Source organism: Anser cygnoides, chromosome 7, assembly GCF_040182565.1.
Source record: "Anser cygnoides isolate HZ-2024a breed goose chromosome 7, Taihu_goose_T2T_genome, whole genome shotgun sequence".
Lineage (NCBI taxonomy): Eukaryota > Metazoa > Chordata > Aves > Anseriformes > Anatidae > Anser > Anser cygnoides.
This window is the reverse complement of record NC_089879.1, coordinates 32,767,130-32,792,338: the sequence shown is the minus strand read 5'-3', so window position 1 is coordinate 32,792,338 and position 25,209 is coordinate 32,767,130. Positions and strand designations below refer to the sequence as shown.

Here is a 25,209-nt window from a genome sequence, read left to right as displayed (position 1 = left end):
AGAAGTTCCTTAGCTCTCCTTGATAGGAAACGAGAAGGTGCCTTCCCCTGAAGAGTTGACGGACACTGTTACCCTCCGCATCTTTTTGAAGGAAGTGTTTTGAGGATGCCATTTGGAAAATATTTTTCTGTATTTTGTTATTCTGTGTAGTTAATCACACTGCAAGAGAAGCATCTTCTTGACAGCGGTCAAGATTCTGTTATTACAGTGTGAATATTATTTGTTAGAAAATGGCAAAAATTGTGAATGCCGTACAGGAAGACCGCATCTTCACCTGGGGTAAAGAGCTACCTGTGAAACTATGCAGTCTTGGTTGGTGCAAATCAAGAATCTGGCCAGAAGTAGCTTTAGTTGTTTCTCGTAGTGCTAGCTACATGTCTAAGATTTTTTGTATGTATACCACTTAAATGGCCATATGTAGTAATTTTAACATCTGAGCTTGTTTGAATATTATTTCTGCCCCAAAGTAGTAAAAACTCCTCTGTGTTCTCTTTTGAACCAACACTACAGTTCTTTTATCATTTTTACTGCTGTTGCATTTGAGTTAGTGGCATATTTTTCCCCCTGTATTTCTGCATATGTTAAATAAGAAAGTAAAATGTGTATAGATTGAGTGGATATTTTCAAGAGAAAACTCATTCTGTGAAATAGTTCAAATTTTACTCATGCAAGAATCTTTTGATAAGTGTTTTATGTCTACGTTCTTTAAAGGTGATCTTTTTGCTTGTGATTATTTAAACGTTCTTTTGCCTGGTCCTAATCTTTGGAGGTTAGAGTATATAAGAAAAGTTGCCTAGTCTTCTTTAGTCTTTAGGAATGATTCTCTGAGAATAGACTGTTTTGGCCTGAGAAAATTCTACCAGCAAAATACTTTGATCTTCATATAGACTAAACTTAAATGAACTTAATTTCCCTCCTCCCCCACCTTTCACACCGAAGAATGGCAGAGCATTTTTTTTATCCTCTTGTAAAGTGCAAATAGGCAGAACCCGTTAGTGGCTGCCTTACTTCAGTTGTTACTGAGCCCCAAATTGGTTCTCTCCTATGGATTTTTGCCTTGGATGGCAGCAGGACCTTGAATTTAATGGCTCATGGTTAAACTCTGCTAGGAACAGCCACTTTCATAGCTGCAAAAGCTGTCACCTTTTCACTGCCTCAGAAGTCATTTGATGCTGAGATCAGATTTCCATAGGATTTCTTTTCTTAGATTAAAGGCACAAACTGGGGCCTGAAAGGGATTATTCATTTATTCCACATGAAATATCTAATAGGGTTGTGGGGGAGATGAAGGGAGGAGAGGGAGTGACAAAGCAAGCCATTCAGCTGGCTAAGCCAGAGATAGCGAGTCTAAAGGCACGGAGGGCATTTCTGTGGCCTTCGTGGGCAGCCATGCACAAAGGCTGCTTCAGAGCTAGGTAAGAGACAATGAAGAAAGGAAGGCTAGAAAGGATGTGGGGGGAGGTGGGGAGAAATGCATGTGATACTGTCACATTGTTTTTCTGAAGTAAGCTGTCTCTAACTATTCAGAGAGATCTCAGGGAATCCTTATTGATAATTAAGTTAATGGAGAAAGTTAGGAATTGTTCAAAAAAAAAGCTCCTTTTTGTTAATTAAGCTTGAACTTAGTACAGCAACTATCAATGAGAAAGGAATGGACAGAAAACAGAGTTTCTTCTGCTGACCGAGTCAGCACAGCATATCTCCCAGGAGTCTCTTTATAAGAGTCTCTCTGCGTTTCTCTCTGCATAGTATTAAGGCTCGTTGCTCTCTAAATAGGAAAGTGTGAAAGATAAAAATGGCTTATCCTGAGATTCCTTTTTTTCCCCTGATGTCTGAGTAATCCCCTCCCCACTTCCCAAAAGTGACTTAGAGTCTGAAACAACATTGTATATTTCTAAGAAACATTTGCCATTAAACAGTTCCAGAGTCTCACCTGTGATAATGTGATTTAGGCAAAACAAAGTATGAATGCTTGCACCCCTGATCAGACCATTTTTTACAGTTGTTCCTCAAATTATTTCAATATCCTTCATCTCTGTTACTTAAAGTATGCAAGTTTCTAGTTTGCAGAAAAACAAGGTTATATTTTCAGAGGCATGAAGCAATAAAATCTAATAGTGTTGTTCTTCACTCACAAACTGGCTTTCTAGCCTTGATGGGTAGAGAAAAAGCAACCTTACCATTACTTTTGTAAAATTAGCAAAAGCCAATGTTCGTGACTCTGTCGCTGCATACGTTTGGATATGAGGCAGTTATTAGCATTCTGGGAGATAATGCCATGTCCCTTAGCAAAATAAATAAATAAATAATTCTTCGTGGGTTTATCTAAGGCATGATAAATAGAGAATGTTAAAAGTGCATCTCATGTCTGTTCATAGTTACCCCCAAAGTGAAATACTCTGTTTGTCTTTGTAGGGGACCAGAGAGGAAATATGAATCAATAATGACTTGAAGGTTGTTGCCATAGTTAATAATTTAAAATCTTTAAATTGATGATGACGTTGGGATTTGGTGGGTACGGTACAATGTAAGTGTCCAGTTCTTGAAGTTTATTTTTAATCTGTATTGCCCAAAGTGCAATATAAACAAGGCCACCTAAACTTAGGTGTCATTAGAAGTCTTCAGCCTTTTTGTAGTGTTGCTCAAATCAGCTTAAAGACTTAGAGGAAAATCTACGTCAGCATTGTGTGTAGCCTGGAATGATGATGTTTTTCCTGCCATGTAAATGCACAATCTACATTACAAGGAAATTCTTACGTTTCACTTGTTAATCCAAATGCTTCAAGTATGTAAGTAGGCTTGGAGTAGTGAATGAGGAAAGAGGGGTGGCACAACACCATGAGAACTTTTTAATCTGATGATTAGCTTTAAATTTAAAGCAGATTCTGGGCTCAGCTTTGAAAGTAAAGTGTTAGAAGCTGGGTGTGTCTGGCACAACCGTGGGCACGACTACAGGGGCCTTGAGGTTCTTGTACCTGCACTTGTGTTCTGCACAGAAGCAGTCACATTGTTACTAGATTGCTGGAGGTAGCACGTGCATGATGCTTGAAGGGGAACATTGCAACATGAGCACCAAGCTCCTATAAACACTGAAAAAATACAATGTCTGAGAATTCCCTTAAGGATTATGAAACAGGTTGCAGATGTGTCCCTTTTAAGGAAATGGAAGCAACCAAGCAGATGACAACTCTTCTTCCAGGGGGACTTCTTGACATTTCTGTATGTATCTGGACTGTCAATATTTCTTTATTTTACCTCCAAGAAGCAGAGAGACAATGAGATCTGATGCAGCCTTCACAATGCACGTATCTTCAGCTTGTGAATTGCCCTGAAGCCTCAGTAGGATGTCAGACAGCACCTCTTGCACACCTGCTTCCACCAACTGAACTTTTAGAGCATCTGTAAAGAACACAAAAGCACACTAGAAGTTTCTTGGGTCATATTTGAAGAGTTTCAAGCCAGGAAGCTAAATCTTTGAATTTAGGTCAGTCTCTTTCCAGGTGTGATCATTTTTTTGTTTTATTGGACATCCTGGTGCTAGGATGAAACCACAGGCAGGATGAGCAAAGCCAGTTACGAGTTTTCATCAGGTATCTAGATATTCTAGATGGATTCTTGTCAGTGCTTGTTACACTGCTGCTTCGAGTAGATACCTTCTGTATTTGGTTGTCGATTTTTTAATACAAAAAGAAAAGACTTCAATCTTTTTTTTTACTCTGGTATTCTGTTGCAAAGTCATATTCTACCAAAATAGAGTGGAAGGCTATTCTCTCCTGCCTGGCTTTGCTGTCTCACCTATTAAGCTTCCAAGCCTTAATCAGGCTGGGATTTCATATGTTCTTGTGGTTTATTTCCATTGAAGGGATTACTAATTTCCATCAGTAGGATCCCCCAGCAAATGCAGAACCTGGAGCTTAAGCTGAGCACTCGTATTCCTTTCTCCCCTCTTTCCCTCAAGCCAAAAGGAGCCTTACCGTTTTCTGCAAGTGCTTGTAGGACCTCAAAGATGATTTCTAACCTTTCATGGTTCTCTGCTCTTCTCAGTTGTTTCACCAGCTGTTCAGCAACCTTTGTCTTGCTTAGAGCTTCCTTAGCTGTATCTGTGTATATGATAGTCAGGATTTTGAATGGTTCTGTATTTGATAAAATGTTAAAAGCGTATCTTCATATAATCAGAAGTGACTAGATGTTACTTTGATTTTGAAAGCCTTTCCTGTTTTATTTATAAATACATATATAAATATTTTATATTTATTTATCCCTTTGAACAGCACTGAGACAGCAAAACTCTATTCCATCCCTTTTATTACTCCCTGTCTTTACTACTTTCATTGTTTTAATGCTGTTTTTTTGTTTCATTCCTGTAGCCATGACTTTGTAATAGCTGTGAAATTAATCCTGGCTTAATTCCTTATAAATTACTCTTATAAATCCATCTGCAGTATGATTATTTCATTTATCAAATCGGCATCTGCCACATGCCTGTTTGCTGTAGCAGTATATTTTCTGCCTTGATTAGATTAGATAGTTCTAATCTCACTGGGATCCTAACCATCTGCAAGATGATGATAACAAAGATCAAATATTTTAAAGCTTACTGTTCTTAGACATAGAACACATTTTAATATGGTGTTAAGTATTGTAAGAGATTTATAAAGGGAAGGCCTGGCTAGAAGATGGTGTGACATACCCCTTTCCTTGCCTCTCCCCCTAAAGGCAGGAGGTAATTAAATTATAGTGTAGAGACAGACCATATACAAAGCGTGGTAACTTCTTTTGTTTGATCTTATTCCTCCATCACTACTTAAGGCTTATGTAAGGTTCTGCAAATATAGTTTAAATTGATGGAGATGCCTTTGCTTGAAAATTGTGTAAATGAAAATGGAAACTGATTCATTAAGGTTTATAAATTTAATTACTAAATAGAACTTTTAACAGTATTTTTATGTACTGTATCTGAATTAGTTGAAACTATATCAGTTTACAGTAGATGAAGTTATGCCATCTATACCTTCTTCTGGATCAAAAACAGTCTGTTGAAACTTAATTATTTCAATAATTATTAAATAATAATTGCTGATGCTCCAGGACAGAGTAGTAACTTTTCCAACATGGGTGCTGTGGCCAGTTCCTTGTTGTGTACCAGTAAGGGGAAATAGCAAGCAAAAAGCACCTACCACAGCTGTGGGCATTCTGCATGTAAATGGAAAGGCAATGACAGTGTGAAGTTGACATTTTCCTGCAAGATACAAAAGCATTTACTTACCAAGGTCTGCAAGATTGCATAAGGCCAATAGGTCAACGTGGACAAGTGGTTCGCTCTCTGCATAATCAGTCAATATTCGGACTAGTGATGAAATTACTCCTACCTTCACCAGCTCTTCCTGAAGATCACCTGGTAATAGCATGCACAGAAGTTAAAGGTGATTAAATAGGGGCCAATTAAATCAGTAAAGAAGGTCCAACTGAGATGCTTTGCAGCAAGGTAATCTAGTTTGTTTTTACACTGTTACATTTCATACAGCATTCATATCATGGGTTCAGGCATGTGTGTGCATGGAAAATGCAGATTCAGAACAGCTCTGCTAGACCTCCTGGTTTTAATTTGACCTGAGTAATTAGGCCACTGTGAAAAATAAATAGATCAGGGCAATTGAATGAGCATATTGACTAGTAGCACACCTTTTAGTGCGAATTCTGATGGACCGCATCACTTCATAACTATCTGAAAATTGAGTGAGAAATATACACTGGCTTATTTCTCTTGGGGAGCAGGAACCTGAGCTGTATTATCCCATGGCTTCTTTCTGCCTAAAGGGCAGGGATATGTAAGGGACTCGAACCTATGATAAGGCACAGTCTAGTGATGACTCAGCTTTTGGGGATCACCAGTATTCTGAACTGTGTAGCAAATGTCCACATACCTGTTCTTTGCATGTTGGTAATGATTATTTTTTGAAGAGAAAAAAAAACACCACCTTTGTGAAACAAGATGCTTTACAATACCCAGGCTGTTATAAGATAATACTGAGAAAGTGGGGCGGCTTTAAAGTTGATCTAGGAGTATCTTTTTTTTTTTTTAATTGCTCTGAATGTAGGGAACCTTGGAGTGCTTGAATTCAATGTATCTTTGGCATTTTTATAGGCTGAGCAAAGTCCTCAGACAAGCATAAATCACTGTAGCTCAAGGGAAGTCAGTGAAGTACAGTAAGTTGAAATGAATTTGTTCACAGTTCTAATATATAAGTACAGTTGTCTCTGCAGAATTACTGAGAAAACGGATAACTGTTTTCTTCTTTTTGTAGTTTGGTTTGCAGTGAATGAAGGCTTAATATCTACAATGATTTTGAGAATGCCAAGAACTGAGATACGAAGTTGGTCAGTGGTGGTCGCTTACCGGTACAATGACTGCTTTCAAAAGTGTCTTGCTGAGAGCCAGACTGCAACTCAGGTGGCAGCATGTATGACAGTTACCAGGAAAAGCATCTGGGTGCTATTGTAGGATATGGAATTGTAATTCAATCAGGGAATCACTGATCTAATTTGCAGGGGGGCAGTAGAATCTATACCAGATACAGATTTTTTGCCTATCATGCTTGGATTTCATAGCAACAATGCAGGGAGGCAAACCCATGGTTTTCTAGACAAATCTACATGGGTTCACACTAGAAAAATAAGAGAACGTAGATTGATAGTAGATACTGGGTGAAAAGCTACATATTAACTCCAGGATGCCATAAATACTTTGGTCAGTCTGGGAATTAAGGATTAAAAAAAAATAATAATCTGTTGAGGCAATTAAGTGAAATGGGCATAATTTTTGAGACCAGCAGGCAAGCTGGTATACTGGCTTTATGGAAATCTTTGGAGCACAGAGATCTTCTATATGCAAAGAATGGTCTTTAATGAAGAACTAGATAATATCTGTCTTTTTTAAGTGTTTTTTCCTGACACGCTTAAAAAAAACAAAGCTGTTGCTTTATAAACACTTGGGAGAAGTCAAAGCCCTTTGGGATTTGGCCCCAAGGTAGTTCTGCTAAGCTGTTTAAGGTATATATGAAGCTTTGCTACTCTTTGGTTGAAGACCGAAAGTATTCAGCCTCTGGTCTGACGAAGTTGTATCACCTTGAAGTCAAAAATATAGGGGGAAACTCAGTTTAGGATGTGTTTGGGATGCGTTCAGACTGGCATCTGTGAGCTGTGTATACTGTATGACTAACAGGAGCTTGAAGTGCATAGTGTGCTCAGGTCTCATGGAATAAAATGTAGCCTATAATTCATAATAACGCCTTCTAAAATAATGTCTTGCACAAAAAAAAAATGAGTTCTTTTAAGTAGATACTTACGGTTATCATAACAGATACGGCCAATAGCCCGCCCAGCATGAAGCAGCATTTCTTGGTCTGTGCTTTCCAGCAAAGGTATCAAAGTCAGAACCAAATCTGCTTCAATACACGGCTTCTTCATTTCATCTGCATAGGTAAAGGAGAGGGACTGTTGTGTCTTTTGTCATGTTAAAATAAAATGATTGCAATTGCAAGACCAATAACTGGTAGCCATGAAACAAAACTAAGCAGTGGAAACACAGCTAAGGTGCTGTAATATGCCTTGTAGTAACGCTGTATATACTGAAGTGCAACATACCATTCCTGGCTATCTCTGAAAGCACCTGGGCTGCTTTCACTGCACATCGTGGGTTGCCTTTCAGGATTTTTGCCAAAGTTAGGAAGATCCCACTCTCTCTGAGTAGGCTGAAGGATCTCTGCTCTGTAATGACAGGAATGTTAACAACACCTGCAATAGGTTTGCAACTGTTTATTTACATGGTACTTTGTTTCCTAGAGTTCTGAGTGGCTGTCTTTGGGATCCAAGTTGCTGACTTAACAGGGTACTTAAGTCCGTCTCAATCTAAATATACGTGAATGCTCATCTGCTTAAATTGCAGCGAGTGTCTATCCAGCTGATTATTCTGCTTCATGCTGAATTGAAGCACAGGTGGCAAAGCAAAGAGGAAAACATTTTCATCTCTGACTATAAAAAGATACTTGAGTAAGGCATGGGAAGTTGCGGATTAAGATGCTATTCCTGATGTATTGCCTAGCCATTAATTTTGTAGGTAGGCACAATATCTTTTATTAGACCAGCAATTGGAACAGTCCATTCTCTCAGACGTTTTACATTAAAAGCACGTGTAATTGTCCTTAAAGTAGTAAGTCACCATCTGCCAGGGCATTCAAATAAATGCAGGTTTATGTGATCTCAGGAGAACACGCAGAGACCTTAGAGAAAGACTTTCTCATAAGGAGATTAGGAACTACTTTTAAAATTCCTGTCTGGCTGGTGGATGTCTTAGCTCAGACCCTAGACAATTAAAATAAAACTAAAAGTCTGTTTCCTTGATGTCGGTATCTGTGTGTGAGACTATTTACTGTAAGGCTGCACATTTTACTGTCATGAAATGACTGATTGACTTTCTTGGTATAAAAATTAGAATATCTCTGATACTGTAGGTAACAAAGGGAATAACCAACCAGAGGATCCCATCTAACCTGTTTCTCTTTCAAAGCAGACATCTTTATTTCCTAGGTCAAAGTGACATTCTTCTATTTAGAAATGGGCCAAGTTGTATTATTGTAGAAAACCTACAATAAACAGTAATTCATTGTATAAAACTCCAGTGCTAGCCATTTCTGTACACATTATTTTGCTTTGACTACTACTACCCATACAATGTGTCTGTGTTATGCAACCCAGACACACCAATGCAGTTTTGAGAGGTAGATCATTCCATTAATTTGCTTTTGTCTGGCTATCCCCTGGAGACCATTGAATTTTCTATTCACCTATTGATTTTTCTGTGTTTAAAAGGTAAAGGGTGCTTGAGTATATGTTTTCTAGATACATAGTTTCTTCTTATGTGGTTACATAAACCAGTTCTATAATGCGGAAATGTCATTACAGCATCATTCCACAGCAATTTGGTAAAAGGTTAATAACAAGCTTTCTTAGAGCTAAGCCTTTATAAGAATTCAGACTAATATTTGCAAAAGGGAGATTGTGTTCTGGCTTTGTATGTGAAAGATGACATAACTGTAACTGTCAAGATGTATAGCATGGTATCTTCTCTACTTTATTTAGTACTAAAACAAAGACTCATTTGGTATAGGCAGATTTCCTCAGAACATTGCTGACGTACTTAATTGCTGAAGCTGGATGCTGTGCTCTTCCTGGCCTGGAACACTGAGTGCATCTGCAGTGATGTCTGTTTGCATAAAAAATGTGCTGAATACTATTGCAAGCATTTGTCGTAACTACAAGTGTGGTCTTGTAAGCTATTTGCAAACAAGTAGTATGTATGGCTTGTTTAGAGCTCTAGATCTCTAGTAAAGAGCAGTCCTTGGATACCACTGAAGACCTCTCTGAGTCCAGATCAGGAAGTCTGGTTAATGAGGAAAGACTGACAATTCGTGAAAGCGTGTGAAAAATCAGATCTTGTGATCTGAAACCTCTTAAATGGTTAGAGCCATGATTGCCTTATTCTTCAGATTTTTGTAACTCTTACTTTCTGTGGGCTCAAAGGGGTTTGTTCAGATGTCATGTGTGAAGCACGCTGCTGTACCAGCACGGCCAGATCACTATGGCCGCTGAAGGAGGGAGAGCTACCGCGCAAGAAAAATAGGCTCCCTCAGTGAAGAATAAACAGTTCTCAATTAACAAGTAATCGGCTCTTGACAGGCCTGATTGCTGTCCCCTCAGATACTTAGTTTGCCTCTGCAAATAAGATGTCTGTGAGAAATTGAAAGGGCTTTTGGGCAGAATAGGTTGGCAACATCTGTTTGTACAGCCCTGGGAAACAGCACTAGTAGAGAGGTGATGATGTGTCAGAGTGGAAAGCATGATGAGGTAAGAAAAGTATAAACAGTTGTTGAGATGAGACTGGTGTTAACAGGACGGTCAAATAGAATAAAATCGGTAAATACCTAGGAACTTCTTTTTTGCTCTAATTTATTGGATTATTTGAATTGGTATTTGAATAAATCATCGGTATTTCAGGAACTTTAGTCTTTGTGCTTATTCGTATGAAAATTACTTCTAGAAGTCATTTTTGGTCGTCTACATAATGATTACCGTGCTATATTGTAGAATAACTAGATATAAACTTAAATATGTTCAGTAACAAATTCACTGCATTTTAAGCCCATTACAGCTTTTTATATGACACAAATAATGGATTTTCTTGTTTAAGATGCCTGTTGTACCATTGAGATTAGTAATTTGAGTGATTAGAGTGATTTAATATTTTTCTTCCAGATCTATTACTTACAAATGTACCTTAATTGCTAATTAATCCTTGAAATGAGTTCTAGAGGTTAATGTGGTCCATACCTATATCTGAGCTAAGTGTTTCACAGTAATCAGTTGTTTTTTTTTTTTAACCTATGTTCTGGTACGGTCACTCCACTTTTAATCGTAGGAGTTTGTAATAAGTAGAATATTAAATTTGGAATTTCTTTGTAGCTTGAGGTGTTTTAGGGATCAGTAACTTTATCTGGTCACAGGTAGGTTTGAGAGTAGGCAGAAGGAAAGGAAAATCATGAAACAGGTTGGGGAGATCTATAGCTTCAGCAGCAGCCTCCTCTAATACAGGTTATCACACTAGATGAAGAGCTCTAGTGAATACTTCCACATTGTGTAAACAGTTAAAAAGTGATCAAGAGTGATACTTAGCTATCTTCAGTAAGAGCCAGGAGAATCCCATTTAGACTTTCAAGGATCTGGTCTTCAGCTTCTGTGTCATCTCCACAGAGCCCCAGGTACTCCAGGTGCTGACTCAGGGTTTCTAAACAGAAAGGGATGGGAAACTGTTGAGCCAGTATAAAAATAATACTTTTTTTTTTTTTCTTTTCTGTGACTTCAGCTGACTATAAGCTCATCTTCTGAATTATTCAGGTCTAAATGTGCTCATTAAATAACTCATTTCACCCAAAAGCATGTGGCAAAACTTTGGTCTACTTCTCATACAGCACATAGCTCTTGTGCAGGCATAAACAGCAAAGAGAAACTATCTGGAAAAATAAATTAACGTATAGTAACTGTGGTAGAGTTTGAGGGGGGAGGAGAGAAATAGAGAACTCAAGTCAAATCTGTCATTTCAAAGTGTCTTTTTATAAAAATAATAGCACTTGCAGTTCAACTAGCTGTATATCTACTCAATGATAGTGGGCAGTAGCAGGCATTAAAAGAATGCAAGAGCAAAGCAGATAAAGTAACGTACTTGTCCATTTGTTACTGGCAACCTTGGGCTTTAAAAACAAATCTACTATTTACGTCAGTGCGTTTAATATATTTTTATGGCCTTTTCTTCCATGAATTTGAAGATATTTTTTTTTCTGTTGCTTTTAATTGAGTCTCTAAGCACTCTGTAACTATTTTGTAACTATTCGGTTATTTCCATAAGATTGCTGATGAATATATTGAATGACACAGGTTCCAGAAAAGGTAACCTCTAATAACTGCGGCTTTCTATTATGAAAGCAGTCTTTATTCTGCCCTTCAGGCTTCACCAGATAACCTCTCACATCCAAAGATAGCTTCAATGATAACCTTATTGAAAGGTTTGTAGAAAACAAAAGGCATGGTTAACAGCATCTTCTTCATTCACCTTCTTGCCAGATCCTTAAAAAAGTTTAGAGAGAGATTGAGCAACTCTCATATAGAATCTCTCCTGTTTTATTAAAATTACTACACAAATATGTGCTTTACTGCAATCCCATAATTTACCTGTGCAGAGATCAGACTTCTGTACTTTAATTTCCTACATTGTGTAACTGTTTTTGCCACTCTTGCTGCTTTCCAATCTATTAACTCTGCAGCTGATTTAAAGGGCATTCTGTACCTTACAGTTAATGATTTGATTATTCATTTTTTATTTTCTTATACACTCTAGGGCATAACATCCAGATCTGACAATTTGTTACCATTTGTTTTATTGATTAGCTCTAAATCAATCTTCTGCCCTTTCAGTCTGAAGATTTCTCCAACTACTTCCTGGAAACAAAAAAGGACATAAAGTGGTTGAAATGAATGTAAGAAATTATGCTGGAAAACTGATGGCTGAAGCAGTTAATTTATGGTAGAATATAATGTAAAATGTTATCAAAACTGCAGTAAAATAGCATTTCTACTTCACAAACTATTTCACTGAAAAAGATGATTCATGAGCCTTGGCTTAGAAATCCTTCAGTAGTTGCATAGGATTAATAATTCATCATTTTTTGTTGTTTGATAGGTTCACTGTCTTCTCTCTCCCTAACGTGCCTACTAATGTAAGATAGATATATATGTTAAGTTAGAATGTGTGAATTTAGTACCTACAGGAACTGACTTCTACAGAGGAACCAGAAGTGTCTTGAGTTGTTTGGAAGAAAGGAGGAATTAAGGGGAGGGAAAGTAGAAGACTATTAAGTGTTATTGTCCTTGAGAAGAAAAAAAGTCTTTTGGCTTAATTAAAAGCAGTTATTTATGAAGAGTCACAAATTTAGATTTTTGTGCTTTAAAGATGCCATCTTCAGAAAAATGACTGCATTCATCAGGTTAAAAATCCATATGGAGAAGAAACATGAGGAAGTTGTTCCATAGTTGTTATTCTGAGTAAGAAACTGAGGCTGTAGGTATTTGATATCTCTTGGAAAGGTATTGTAATTGAAAGTAACTAGTTTGTCTTTTTATGGCCTTTTCAAAGTTGTGTGCTAAGGGCAACAGAGGCATAAAACTGATAGATCAGTGTTCCTTGTTTTTTTTTTTTTTTAAAAAGTAGATGACTTTGGATTTGTTGCCCTTTGAAAACTCCTAGAATAGATTTACAAGGACCTGATTAAAAACTGGGTGTTGAATGTTGATTTCCATTTCTGTAAGGTTCTGCTGCTACGATTTTCTGAATGAAGGTACATGTAGGTAGAAATTTTCTTCCATCTCCCCCCCCCCCCCCCCCCCCCCCCCAAAAAAAAAAAATCACCTGAGTAACCTGACAGTTGAATCAGCTTTCATCTTAAACTAGATCTAGTGGGAGTGGGTAGATAGCTACAATTGCTGATAGTGCAATATGGAATAAATTAGGAGCCCATGAGAATGATCTCCTGAACTGTATGACTTCATCCTTACCAAGACCCAGAACACATTAGCATGAGAGAATGCATTTACCTTCTAGTACTTGTCTAATTAGAGCAATAATTATATTTGCAACTACATTTCTAATAGAGTTAAGATATTTAGAAAAATGAAAAGGCGTCTGAATCTCTTAAATTGGAGGAGGTTGTTTTACAAATAGCAGTGAACAGTATATGTTACTGGTCACCCATTAGGATGGGATAGTGGTAGTTAGAAATCCAGGTGCTTTGTTATTTCTCCAGGGAACAGATTAGCAGAGAAACACCATATGCATGATGACGGACAAAGTCCTTGAAAAATAACCCATCTGGTTTGTCTATTGTGTTGTGAAAACCGTACCATAAGCAGCAGAATCACCCAGCTGACTAAAGAGCTATTTTTATATGTCTTGCAGAAGGCAGTATTTAACAGCAATAGTCTTAAAATAATAAGCCCTCAGACACTCTGAATTTTCTCATGTTGTATGTTATTTCTCAAAACTCATTTAATTTAATCAGTGTGGGACAGATTCCTCGATACTCATTGCCTTTAAGTCGATGCTTTTGCAAGTGGAGTTAGGAGGCAGATGCTGTAAGACACAGCCGTCCGGTGGAGAGGCAACAACGGCGCGCACAAAGCTCGTGATGAAAGTTGGCCAGAAAACGGCTTTTCTGTTTTGTAGAAAATTCTGGGCTGTTGACATTTCGTTTCATCCCATGCTGGAACAGAATGTCGACGCCGCGGAACTTGAGGCGAAAGAGAACAATTTGTTTCAGTTTTTGCAAATCTGCTCCTTCCCCAGCTGGCAGCCGGGGCTGGCTGGCAGCCCGGCCGGCTGGTAGCGAGCTGGGTGGAAGCCAGGCGGGCCGGCCAGCTGGTAGGCCCCGGGAGCGCCTGCCGCCTGCGTGCTGAGGAGGCCTCCAGCACAATGAATGTGTATCGGGGAATCTCTTCGTTCACTTGAATCAGCGGTTTTCATCAGAATATTGTTGATCAGCTTTAGGAGTTGGCTGTACGAATGAAACGCAGTCGAGCTCTGCTCTGGAATGCTCCAATCTTCTGTTCTCACTGGTTACCTGCAGGGCCAGAACTTCTCAAGATTCAAGTACAAAAGCCCCCCCTTTTTTTTTTTCCCTCCAGTGAGCTGAAGGGCTAGATTAATTCACACACAAATCTGAGCATAAACTACTGAGTAGAGGTGTAGGAACCACACTTTTGCAGTGGGAATTGGCTTTTTGATCACTGAGAGCAGAAACAATAATGCAGGAAACACACTGCGTCCAGCAGATTTTATCTGGCCTCTGCCATGGGGAAGGAGCCATGAAATGTGAGCTCTTTAGATCTGCTGAAACACTGCTGAGTCAATTCCCAACGCAATTTTTGACTAATAAAGTCCTCAAGAAGTGAGGCATCCCACACATCTTTGTATATTTTTCATTGATAACTATCCCCTAAAAATGTAATGCCTTACCTGTTTTTTTTTCTCATTTTATAGCCTTTCATGCGTGTACGAGCTATTTTCTATTTTCTAGGTTTTTTTTTTTTTTTTTTTTTCTCCCCTAGAGGAAACATAGACCCTATCCTGCAATTGTTATCCAGTATTTATCACTGTTTGGATCACAAGCAGGGTAAAGTCAGTGTGCACCAATTTGTTTCAGAGGACTTGAAACAACTTACTCCCCTTGAATGCCTGGCCTTGTGTGTCTCCTTTACAACTTTAGTAATTTCTGAAGCTAAGCTTGTTCTTCTGCTGCTTATCTTCATAATATTTTAGAAGATTCTTCTGCACACTTCGATTATTATTCAAAGCTATAAATAAATGTTTTTTGTTGTTTTTGTTGTTTTTCTTTTTTTCTGTAACATAAAGACATAGTGATTTTTACAGCAGAAGTCCATTTAGCTCTGTGTAATATCTCCTGGTAGTAGATGATTAAAGAAAAGTAAAAGACTATGGTACTTATCCTTTCCTTGCCATATCCTCAACTATAAGCAGTCAACTCTTCAGGGATCTTTTTAGTTGGAGTTTTCAGCTGGTTTAATTTACACTTAAATTCATTAACATCTTTATTTTAAATTCGCTTATACTTTAGCTGCCAGAATATAGACTGGTGATGAGTTACGTGAAGTAGCTCTGGGTTGAGAGAGGAAAAAAAAAACACAACCTTGAAGTGGTTATTTGGCCTTCTCATGCTTTTGGTTTTCTGAAAACGCACTGTATCGCTCTGGCAGGGAACACGAGTCTCTATGGTTAATTAAAATCACATCCTATGTAACAGCTAAGGGATAAGAGTCCATGTTGATAAACTGCTACAGTTCTGCAGGTCAAGAGCATCCAGAAGGCACAAGAGGAGTCCTGAAGAAACTAAAATTTCAAGTTATAATGCTAGGAAATAGGTGTTGTCTTTCTAGCCATTTAATAAGAAAATGAAAAATGAAAAAATTCACTGCATTCGTAGTTATTTTTTCGTTATGTGGCTACCTGCAAAAACATGTAGCTATAAAGCTCAGTTTTCTCACAGTATTTTTTGATGTTCTTTCCTGAAACAAAGTAACACCTGGTCCATGGGAGATACAAAATCTCCCATGTAACCCTACAATAACAAATGTGTCTGCATGCCAAGTAGAAGAATTAGTAGCGATGGAAGTAGGGCTTCAGGTCTCCTTCTCTAGCTATGTTGTATTATGTTTACTTGATAAGTTGGAGATGAAGAAATATGTAAGGGCTGGTAAGTGTGTTTAACAGCAAATAAAGCATATAAGGTCAAATATTCACACTTGTCCCCAAGAAAGTAAAGCAGCTCTATCATTATAACAGTTTTGCTGTAACTGAAGGAAGCAAAACCTGCTGCTTCTGACTCCAGTGGCCCTAGCAAGGAAAGGAGGGTCAAGGAGAAGAAAGATGCAATTTAATTTCAGTTTGTTTTTTTTTTTTTTAATTTCTCCAGTGGTAAAAAGTAAAGTACCGGAAGAACAGATCCTCCATCTCTTTAGACTTTTAAATCCATGGCAAGAAGATTGTCTCATAAGGTACGTTTTTATCCATCTCTCTATGAAAAGACACACCCATGTTGGAAGATATGTTTTCTGTCTCTGCACGAAAGGGTGATGAGATGTAGGGGAAAAATCATTAGATTAAAAAGGAGCTGGGGAGAGAATTTAAAACCAATATCATAGGTGTAATATAATTTTGAACAACTCCCCACCTGGTTTTTTTTACTCTTGTTTGTCTGCATAAAGTATTTTAGATTACTCAGGTCCATAGCCATAAAGATTTTGCAATAGAAGTAAATCTTAAGAATTCCTTTGACGTAGGTTTTTGTGTGGTGGTGGTGTTTTATTTATTTATTTAAAGTTTCTGAATGGAAGTTACTTGAAAGAAAATGTCTGTGGATAGAAAATGACTTCTGCTTTGTAGACACAATTGCTGTAGTAAAATTAGCATAGGTTGAAGAAAAGGGGGAAGAAGTATTTTGAATTATTTTTGAGAGCATGAGACAGCATGTTAAATTGCAGTTCTCTTGATGGAATGCCCTTGGCTTAATTAAGCTGAGTTGAGTTTAAGGCATGATCATGTTTGTGTGTCAGCAGCATGGGGTTGAAAGCTAAATGTCATTTGGAATGATACCTGAGACTGCTCTAAGTTAATTGAGCCAGGGTGGTCCTATAGTTGATGGTCACGTAGGCATACATAGCCTTCACATCTTGTCCCTGCATCCCTCAGCAATCCTCTGCAAGAAGGAAAGGAGTAGGAATGGATGACTAGTATAAGTTATTCTAGAAAGCTGGAGCTCTGACATTAACTGGAAATTAAAATATATCATTCTGATCACCCCTAACAGTAAGAAATCCAGATCCTTTCCAACCAGTTTTGTTTTGTTTGTAAAGTTGACAAGCCTTGACTGAAATCTCTGAAGATACAGATTAGTTTTATTAAGTGCAAGTATTTGGGTTAAGCATATGCCTTGAATGTCTGAAAGAAGCCAATGTTTCTTTTTGATTTAAATCTGAAAAGGGACATGTTCTCCCCATTATTATTATTTTTCGTTATTTTGTTTGATATTCTTTTTACCTGGTCTGGACTATTGGTGTATATACTCAATGTTAATGGTCAAATACCTACAGTTCCTAAGAATGATTTAAAAAATACCTATTATCAAGAAATTGAAAATAAAGGAAAGTTACTATTCATATTGTCCACAAAAACTTGCCTTTGCCCGTTGCTTTTGCAGCCTTTCTGGTTTGCATTTACCAACCCTGAACTCTTTAGAGCACTGTTCATTGTCTATGATCATGTGGTATGCACCTCTGAACATTTTACTATTCAGAAGAATGAGAGTGCAGCAGGTTTTTAAGGAGATGTTTACTGTTTAGTTTGAGCTGCAGGGTGAAAGGATGATGAAAACAGGAATTTAAGCCTGTTCAGCTAGTACTTACGTTAGTGTTCTCTATTAATTGCGAAGGATCTAAAAAAATTTTCTCTAATCCATGTCTAGAAATTCTCTAATTGTGATTGATTAGCCAGGACAGCTACAAATACATTCTTTGACTCAGCGTTATATCTGTGTTTTTTTATTTTTAAGTACTGTGGTCAAAAAACGAGTTGAAAAATAATAGGAACACCTAGCAGTAAAGTGGAAAAAGGAAATAACAAACACAAATAGGTCAGCATCTTGTGGCCATAGCTGGACACTGAGTGTTGGGTTTTTAATGCTTAAACACCAATCCCTTAGCGGAAGAGCATTGCGAGGGGATGGTAGCAGGAAGTATTGGAGGGAGTTTACTATGGTGTTGGTATGTCTACAATATGTGCGTCAGCTGGCCTTGGGCTATTCTTCAGACTCTCAGCTGTCGATTACCACCGCTCAGCATTTATTTCTGTGGGGCTTCCTATTGTTCATCTGCTGTTTGGCCTGCAGTCTGTCCAGAAAGCTTAGTTCTCCTCTGGCCTTTGGTGTCAGGCTTGTTTCCAGGCATATTCAGAGCAGATATTGGAGAACAGATGGGTGGACAGAGCACTTCTCTTCTGAGCTCAAGTTTTACTAACAACCTGACTGCCCTGAGTGGTGAAAGATGACTTCATTATGTGTCTGAGAGATTTAAAAAGAGTGTGTTGATGTGGGAACGGACTTTAATGGATTGCATTCATCATTACCACTTAAATGGAGAACCTGAGCATAGTTTTTAACTTGAGTAAAACATAAGTGAAGAACTTGAAAATGTCAACAGTTAAAGGAGAGGAAGGAATGTTGCATGATTTGGTTGGGAATTACATGGTTGAAGTATAGAATTTCACAGCACAGTGACTGAAGTACAAAGCTGTAAGCCTATGGTAACACAAATTCGATATATTATTGGTGAGAAAAATGATGATTGATTGCGAAATGGAGATTAACAGGAAAAAATCCAACCGTTATTTCTGGGAAAAAAAAAAAGTTTTGGGATAGTTGAATTCCACCAAGGAGGGAATGCAGGAAGGATGGGGGGGCTGGTGCAAGGGAGATGAGGATTGAAAGCAGACTCTACTGGTCTACAGCTGATGCTGTGCACCTGTGGAGAGATCCTACTGGGCTATGGCTGATGCTGTGCCCTGTGGAGTCTTGAGGAAGAATGGCTGCAGAACCCTGCCTGAAAACGGATAAGAGGAAGAATATGTTTATCCTAGGATAACCTGAAACAGATCAGTGAGATAAGTCGGAAGAAAGCCAGACAAGTGCAGTCGGGGAGAACATACGTGCTGAAGAGATGACCCATAGTATGAAAAGCTGCTTAGTTGCATTCTGCTAAACTTATTCCTGTTGTGAGGGCTGTAGACTAGGAATAAAATTCACTTTGAATGTTGAATCAAAATGTTGTTGTAAATTTGTGTACAAGTATGGACTTTTTTTTTACATTCCTGATAATTTAACTGACACAGTGCTTACGGAATAAGTCTGTTTGTCGTGCTAGCTTTATAGGCTAATGCTGAGTCTGAGCTCCCAGATACCCTAATTCCTTATGCAAGGTAGGTATGGGAAAGCTAGCATGCATATTTACTAGTCAGACTTGCAGGAATAGCAGCAAATGTGCTATGCTCAAAAATAGTGAGCAATGTACCTAAAAATTTGCTTCCTGCATGAACAACAGTTTGTATTTGGGTCGCATCCTCAGATTTTTCTTTGTAAATGAGGTCAGGAAGCTTGCTGGTTTAAATCAAAGTACATCTTTTTCCTTAGATGCACAGTTCTAGGATGCATTGATTTCAACACATATTGTCAAACATGGGGTGAGTTGTCAGAGCTGGCAAAGCTACATGCTGACTCTCAAACAATGTGAGCAGATAAGTAATAGGACAAATTGTGACAGCAGAGTGTAAATTGATTGATTTCATTTATGGAAATTAATTTCAGCTCTGTCTTGCTAGTGCACTGAGACTTAGTTTACTTTATTTGTTATGAGCAATGTTGGTCTCTAAAGCTACTGTTGGTCACACAGCTACTATACATCTTGAGTAGGTTACCTTTTACATCATGGACTTGCTGTTTACTCACATCTGTAGTCTTGCAGCGCAAAGTGAATTAAGAGAGCCCTTTTCTTTGGTCATTATATGCGTGTGGGAAGTGGGCTTTAGTGTCAGCCAAATAACATTCAGTCTAATTTCCCTGGCTCCCTAAATTTAGCTTGAAGAGCTGTCAGTAGAGGAAAAACCAATTAGACTCCACAGCAGAGAAAACACTAATTTCCTTTGGCTGACAACTCCTACAAGTTTTTTTTTTCTTTTCTTTTCATTTTTTTTTCTCCAGCCAAGTAAAAGAATGGCTGTGAATAAAGTAGCCTTTGCGCTGATATCAAAGCATCAGACCAGTCCACGACTATCCCTGCTAAACAGTGTGTTGGGAGCATAGATGGATGTTAGAGACCATAGTAGCACAATAGTGACAATAGTTGGTATTGTTCAGACCCTGATATGTTGTTGTAAGAAAAGATGCTGGCAAGTGTTGGAGGTAGACCGTGGAACGGTGGGCCAGGAGGCTTGGAAGTTGTGCCATCCCTGACCTCCAGCTGCCTGCCTTCTCTCCACGGAAGCAGAGGAGTTTCTTCCCTGGCATGGCAATGAATGCAATCTAGTTATCCACAGGGACAGATCTGAAAGCCACCTTCTTGGCTTTAGATGTTTTGGTTGGCATATGGTTGTTGCTGGAGCATGTTGATGCACAGTTTAAGGGAGGACCTGTTGCTGCAGTGAAGAGAAGATGGCCGTGTAGAGTCTGGAAAATGGGCGCTAGTGGGAACACTGGGAAGCCCAGCCAGGAAGTGGTAGCCTGCTGAGATGCTGAGGAATGAAACAAATACAAATATTGGGCTTCTGTGCCTGGACTCCACCTAAACAGGCACAGCACAAAAAGGTCCCTCAGTCCACATGAAAACTCCTGAACTTCTAGGGTTTAATTCATGATTATTATCTGTGCAAGGAAACTTTCAGGCCTGAACATTTTAGATTTCCAGTTGTGTGTGACAAATGCTATATGAGTTTATTGTATCACATAGATTTAGGAGGCTATAGTACAAAGCTTGATTGTCAGACTTGAAAGGAAATTCCTCTGCTCTGGTATAACAGCAAATAAAGTGTATTTCTGTGGTTCAGAAGGACAGAGCTTTTGTCTGCACCTCATCCTCCATCTGCACCTGTCTTGTCCTTGATAATTATCTGTATGCCTCCACCCAAGACCTGGAAAATCCCACTGAGAGAGGAAGGATTTGTCTCTGCACTGTTGAGTAAGGTAAGGGTTCAACAGGGTCTACAGTGCAGTTGCTACAGTTTCCTATTACTCAGAGGTTTTCTGAATAAAGCAGACTGTAGTGGGAACTTGTGTCAATTCTGGCACCTTTTTTTCTGTGGGTGTTGTCTGAAGCTTTTGCAGTACTCAATATTACAGTGCTGATCCTGATATGTAAACTTGACCCCACTAGACCACTTAATAGGGATGTGAAGAAGATCCTTGAAAGATACCCTTGAAGTTGATTGCATGGTGGACATGCTAGGAATATTTTTTCCTATTTAGTAGTGGAGGGTGGCATTATTTGCGCAGCGTAAGATATCACACAGTGAAAAAAGATCACTTGGAGGTCTGACATGCATTTTAAAAATTATGGCCTTATAAAATCAATGCTTAATACAAGTAACCCATTGCTGTAATGTATGACTTGTTTTAGGGCTCTGCTCCAAAACCTAAGTTGCTCAGTAGAATCTGCCTTATTGGTGCATTTCTTTATTGCTTCCTATGAAGGGCTATTTTTGTGCGTGTTCCCAGTGCAAAAAAGGACCAGATTTTAAAGGTATGTCAACAGGCACAGGTCTCGAACACTTTAAATTTAATTTGGGTATTTTATTTTTTAACTTAAATATATTGACCTACTGTTACCTGTGCTTTATGAAAGGTTTGAGCTCTGCTGTACAAGTGGGTTGGCATTGCCTGGGCGTTGCTGGAGGCACGTGGGAGGCTGCAATGCAGCAACCTGGCTCTGCAGGGAGCTCACTGCTGGGAGCTCCCCGTAGCTGTTCTCTGCTGCCGGAGTAAGAGGGTGATGTCAAACAGTGCTGTTTGAAAGGGATCAGGCAAGTTGATGTCTTGAGAAAACTCTGGATGTACTAATGAAATAAATACAGTAAAATGGCTTGCACGCATGTAGTTGTGAAGTGTTTTTAGGCATTGTTCATGTCTACAACAGCTCCAGCCTATGCAAGGTGACACAAATACCTTCTATGTGCGTGTCTCTGCCTGGTCTGAATGCTGGAATAAGGTCTTCAAGTGCAAACCTAAATTTATGTAATGCTAAACAAGCTTTTTTTAATAGCACCTAGAACTGTCAGGTTCAAAAGTCTTTGCAGCTTCTCTCACTTATTTTTCTGGAAGAAACCCTTACAATCCTTAGAAAGTATCTTAGCTTTTTTAAATATCAAAACATATGCCAAAGTGTATGGGAGGAGATTTGGGATTTGGAGGAAAGAAAGAAAGGAAGCAATTAATTAAGGTGTGGAGGGAGAAAGTGTTTTTGAAAAAATAACATTTTTACTGTGGTGAGCTTGTGCATTTCGGTGTAAGTACTTTGTGACTAGATTTCTTCCTACTATTATACTTTTCTTACACAGAGAAGTTAAAGAACGAAGATGAAATACTTTTGATGAAACAGTTTTGGCGCAACAATTGGGCTCAACAGTGCTGATTTCAAATACCTGTTTCTGGTATTTCTTATCTCTGATCTGAAGCTTCAGGTAGTTTCTTTCTAAAGTGGACATGTATTCACTTTTTTTTTCCCCCCTGGAAACTTTTTTTTTTAGTTGCTTCTCCTTCATTATCTTTTACAAAGCCATTTGCATTTCTTAGTGGATGAAGGGTTGATATTACATAGATATTAAAAATTCTTAGATTTAACTAGATATGGTGCCTAGTACTTTCTACCATTGTTACCATAATCCAAGTCTCTAAAAGGAGCATCCACCATATACAGAAGAAACATCCTTACCAGAAGGAATGTACTTTTTGATACATAAGGTTATTTTGTGTTTTCTAACTTCATATCTAGAGATGTCGAAGGTAGTGTCCTCTTTGAAAGAGTTTCTAGAAGTCTTTTAGTAAAGCTGAGCAGTTATCCCCAGTTTCTTTTAGTGTAAACAAGGCAGTCATTTTAGACTGCAATCTACAAAGCAAATTCTCAAGCCCAGTTTATAGATAGGAATTTATTGTCATTATGTTTTTGCTGGGCTGAGTCCTGAATTACATATGTCTTCATTATATCTGTTATTTGAAATTAGCTCCTTATTAGAAGCTCCTTATTAGAAAAATCTTGCTAAAAATATGAATAGTTTTTGATATTAGATTAATGAAAAGATAATTGAGTTCCTTCCAAGCAGCACTGAATTTTATTTAGTTTAGCTTTTTTTTTTTTATGATTAGGGGGAAGTAAAAAGCATACAAACTGTAGTTTCAGGTGATTAGGTATTAAAAGTTACTTAGATTGTGACAGAGCAAGAAGAGGCCCTTTCCAGCTGCTTGATGACATTGTGATGAAAACAAATTACTGTGTTTACAAATGAAGGAAAGACGGAAACCCAGATAGTGAAGTACTATTGGGTTTATGCCTTCAACATCTATTCTTAAGTGCTATAGCTTTGCTTCACACAGCACAAAGAACATCTAGCTGAAACGAAGCAGAGAGACTTTGGGGGGTTTATTCAAAACTGTGCAGTTTGGGACCCTGTCTCTCCTGCAGGTGCAGGTCAGGATGGCTTTACTGGCAAAGTAAAGCAGGATGGCTTTACTGGCTTTGGTGCCATCTAGATTCTAATTCTAAAGAACAAGAGTGGCTGAATTTCCTTCAGGTACTGGAAAGCAACAAGCTTCAAGTCGTATTTATTAATCTCACATGATGCTTAAAAATGTGTAAGGAAAAAAAAAATCAACAGTTGTGGGACTTCCCCTGCATGGATGTATTAAAGAATAAGCTGTTGAAGTAAATGGTGTATAGCAAGATACTGGGGAAGGTTGATTACCACATGGAAAGAATTTGTCATATTGCCTAGGCTGGGCAATTTAGTTTTTTGAGTTGTAAGGTAGGTAACACAGCTTGTCTGAAAAATGCTGTGACTGTTACATGGTTTTATATGAATGAATAGTTCTTTAAAAAGGAAAATTTTATAAATCTGTACTAGAACTGTGTGATCTTCTGTTTGCCACTTATTATTTTTCTGGACAAAGTTTTATACTTGAGGAGCAGAAACAATGATGTGTGACCAAATGCATGCTGTAAAGAGCAATAACAGAAGTGGAAATGAAAGCTTTGAGCAACCATCAGCAAGTAAGCCTTCTGAACAGAACATTCACAAAATAGGGCAGATATACAGAAACAATGTAGGAATAGGAGAAGAAACAACCCACCATGACAAGACTTACTTCAGTCATCTCTACCAGAACTGCAATAGAAACAAGAAGTCCTACAGAAATATTCTATACAGATAGAACTGGGTTAGGCTAGAAGCAATACCAAGATACGTGTGTAATACTGTTTAGTCCACCTATGTTTTGTGTGCCCATCTTTGAGTCTTCATGGTGCTTTTAAATTTTATTTTGATCTGCTTTATCAGTGTCCCAGAACTACTGAGATGTTTGACTTGAACCTTTATTTAATTGACTAAGAAGATAATTATTCCCAATAGCTGCTCAATTTTTGAACTCCACTTAGAGACAGATTATTTCACCTTTAAACACGTTGAGTAATGCTAAGATTAGTTCCACTGATGTCATGGGGTCTAATTGTGGAGTAAGTTACCATCATGTGAATGGAGGTGGAAGGTTGAACCCTTTGATCCAGTTACCTGATACCTTTTGATGATCTGGAGAATAATGGAAATTAAAATCTAAAAGGTGTATTTTAAATCCAGTCTGAATGTCATTCCTTTCACACGGAAAGTTCATATTTAAAGGCTTACACACTCAGTCTTTATCTAGGCTAAGTGTTGAGTCATAGAGAAACACGCTCAAAGGCTGGACCATTTAGATGCATCTCCAGTCTTTTCATTTGCACTTGACAAAGAGGCAGAGGCGAACGTGAGCAGTTTTGCTTTGATGTATGTTGTACAGTCAATAGAGAATGATAAATTTTAATTCCCCTCCAAATATTTTATTCATAAGAACTCATAATTTTCCGGTGCCTTTTTCAGTTTTCATTGTCCTTCTCATAATTTGCTAGTGTTATTTAAACAAACCTTAGTTTTCATTTGAGTGCAAATTGTTAGAAATAGGGGACACAAGATTTCAGGTCAGCTACAGTGATGTGTTTATTATAGAACTACATTTCTATTTTTAAATTATTTTAAATTAGTTTTCTATTTCTAGTACATACATTTGCAATTCCTATATGAGAAAGGAAAATTAATCATGTATTAGCAATCATATCTATCTATAGTTAACAAGAGCTTTACTTACCCATAAAAGCCGCAGCTCTCCAGAGTGGGGACAATAAAGAATAGCTGATCTGTACTGTGAGTCTTTGTCCTTTACAACTAGCAAGCTGTGAATAAGGGAGAGA

The 25,209-nt window shown here is 38.1% G+C and overlaps 2 protein-coding genes across 4 annotated transcripts in view; one reads left to right on the top strand and one right to left on the bottom strand.

Annotated features, from left to right (window-relative positions):
* The window catches only part of SH2D4B (SH2 domain containing 4B), a 133,435-nt gene that overhangs the window by 7,417 nt on the left and 100,809 nt on the right, over positions 1 to 25,209 (top strand). For 2 of the 3 annotated variants that reach the window (XR_010832669.1, XR_010832670.1), the window contains one exon: positions 16,092 to 16,173. The exons of the other annotated variant lie outside the window; for it this stretch is intronic. The gene's annotated coding sequence lies outside the window, so the exon portion shown is untranslated. The remainder of the gene's footprint in view (positions 1 to 16,091; positions 16,174 to 25,209) is intronic. 3 annotated transcript variants of the gene reach the window in all.
* Positions 1 to 25,209, bottom strand: part of LOC106032259 (rap1 GTPase-GDP dissociation stimulator 1-like) — a 36,715-nt gene that overhangs the window by 11,400 nt on the left and 106 nt on the right. The window contains 8 exon segments of the mRNA XM_013175157.3: positions 3,256 to 3,399; positions 3,975 to 4,100; positions 5,267 to 5,395; positions 7,347 to 7,472; positions 7,645 to 7,767; positions 10,730 to 10,840; positions 25,107 to 25,161; positions 25,164 to 25,207. Of these exon segments, the coding sequence (XP_013030611.2) occupies positions 3,256 to 3,399; positions 3,975 to 4,100; positions 5,267 to 5,395; positions 7,347 to 7,472; positions 7,645 to 7,767; positions 10,730 to 10,840; positions 25,107 to 25,161; positions 25,164 to 25,207 (858 nt within the window).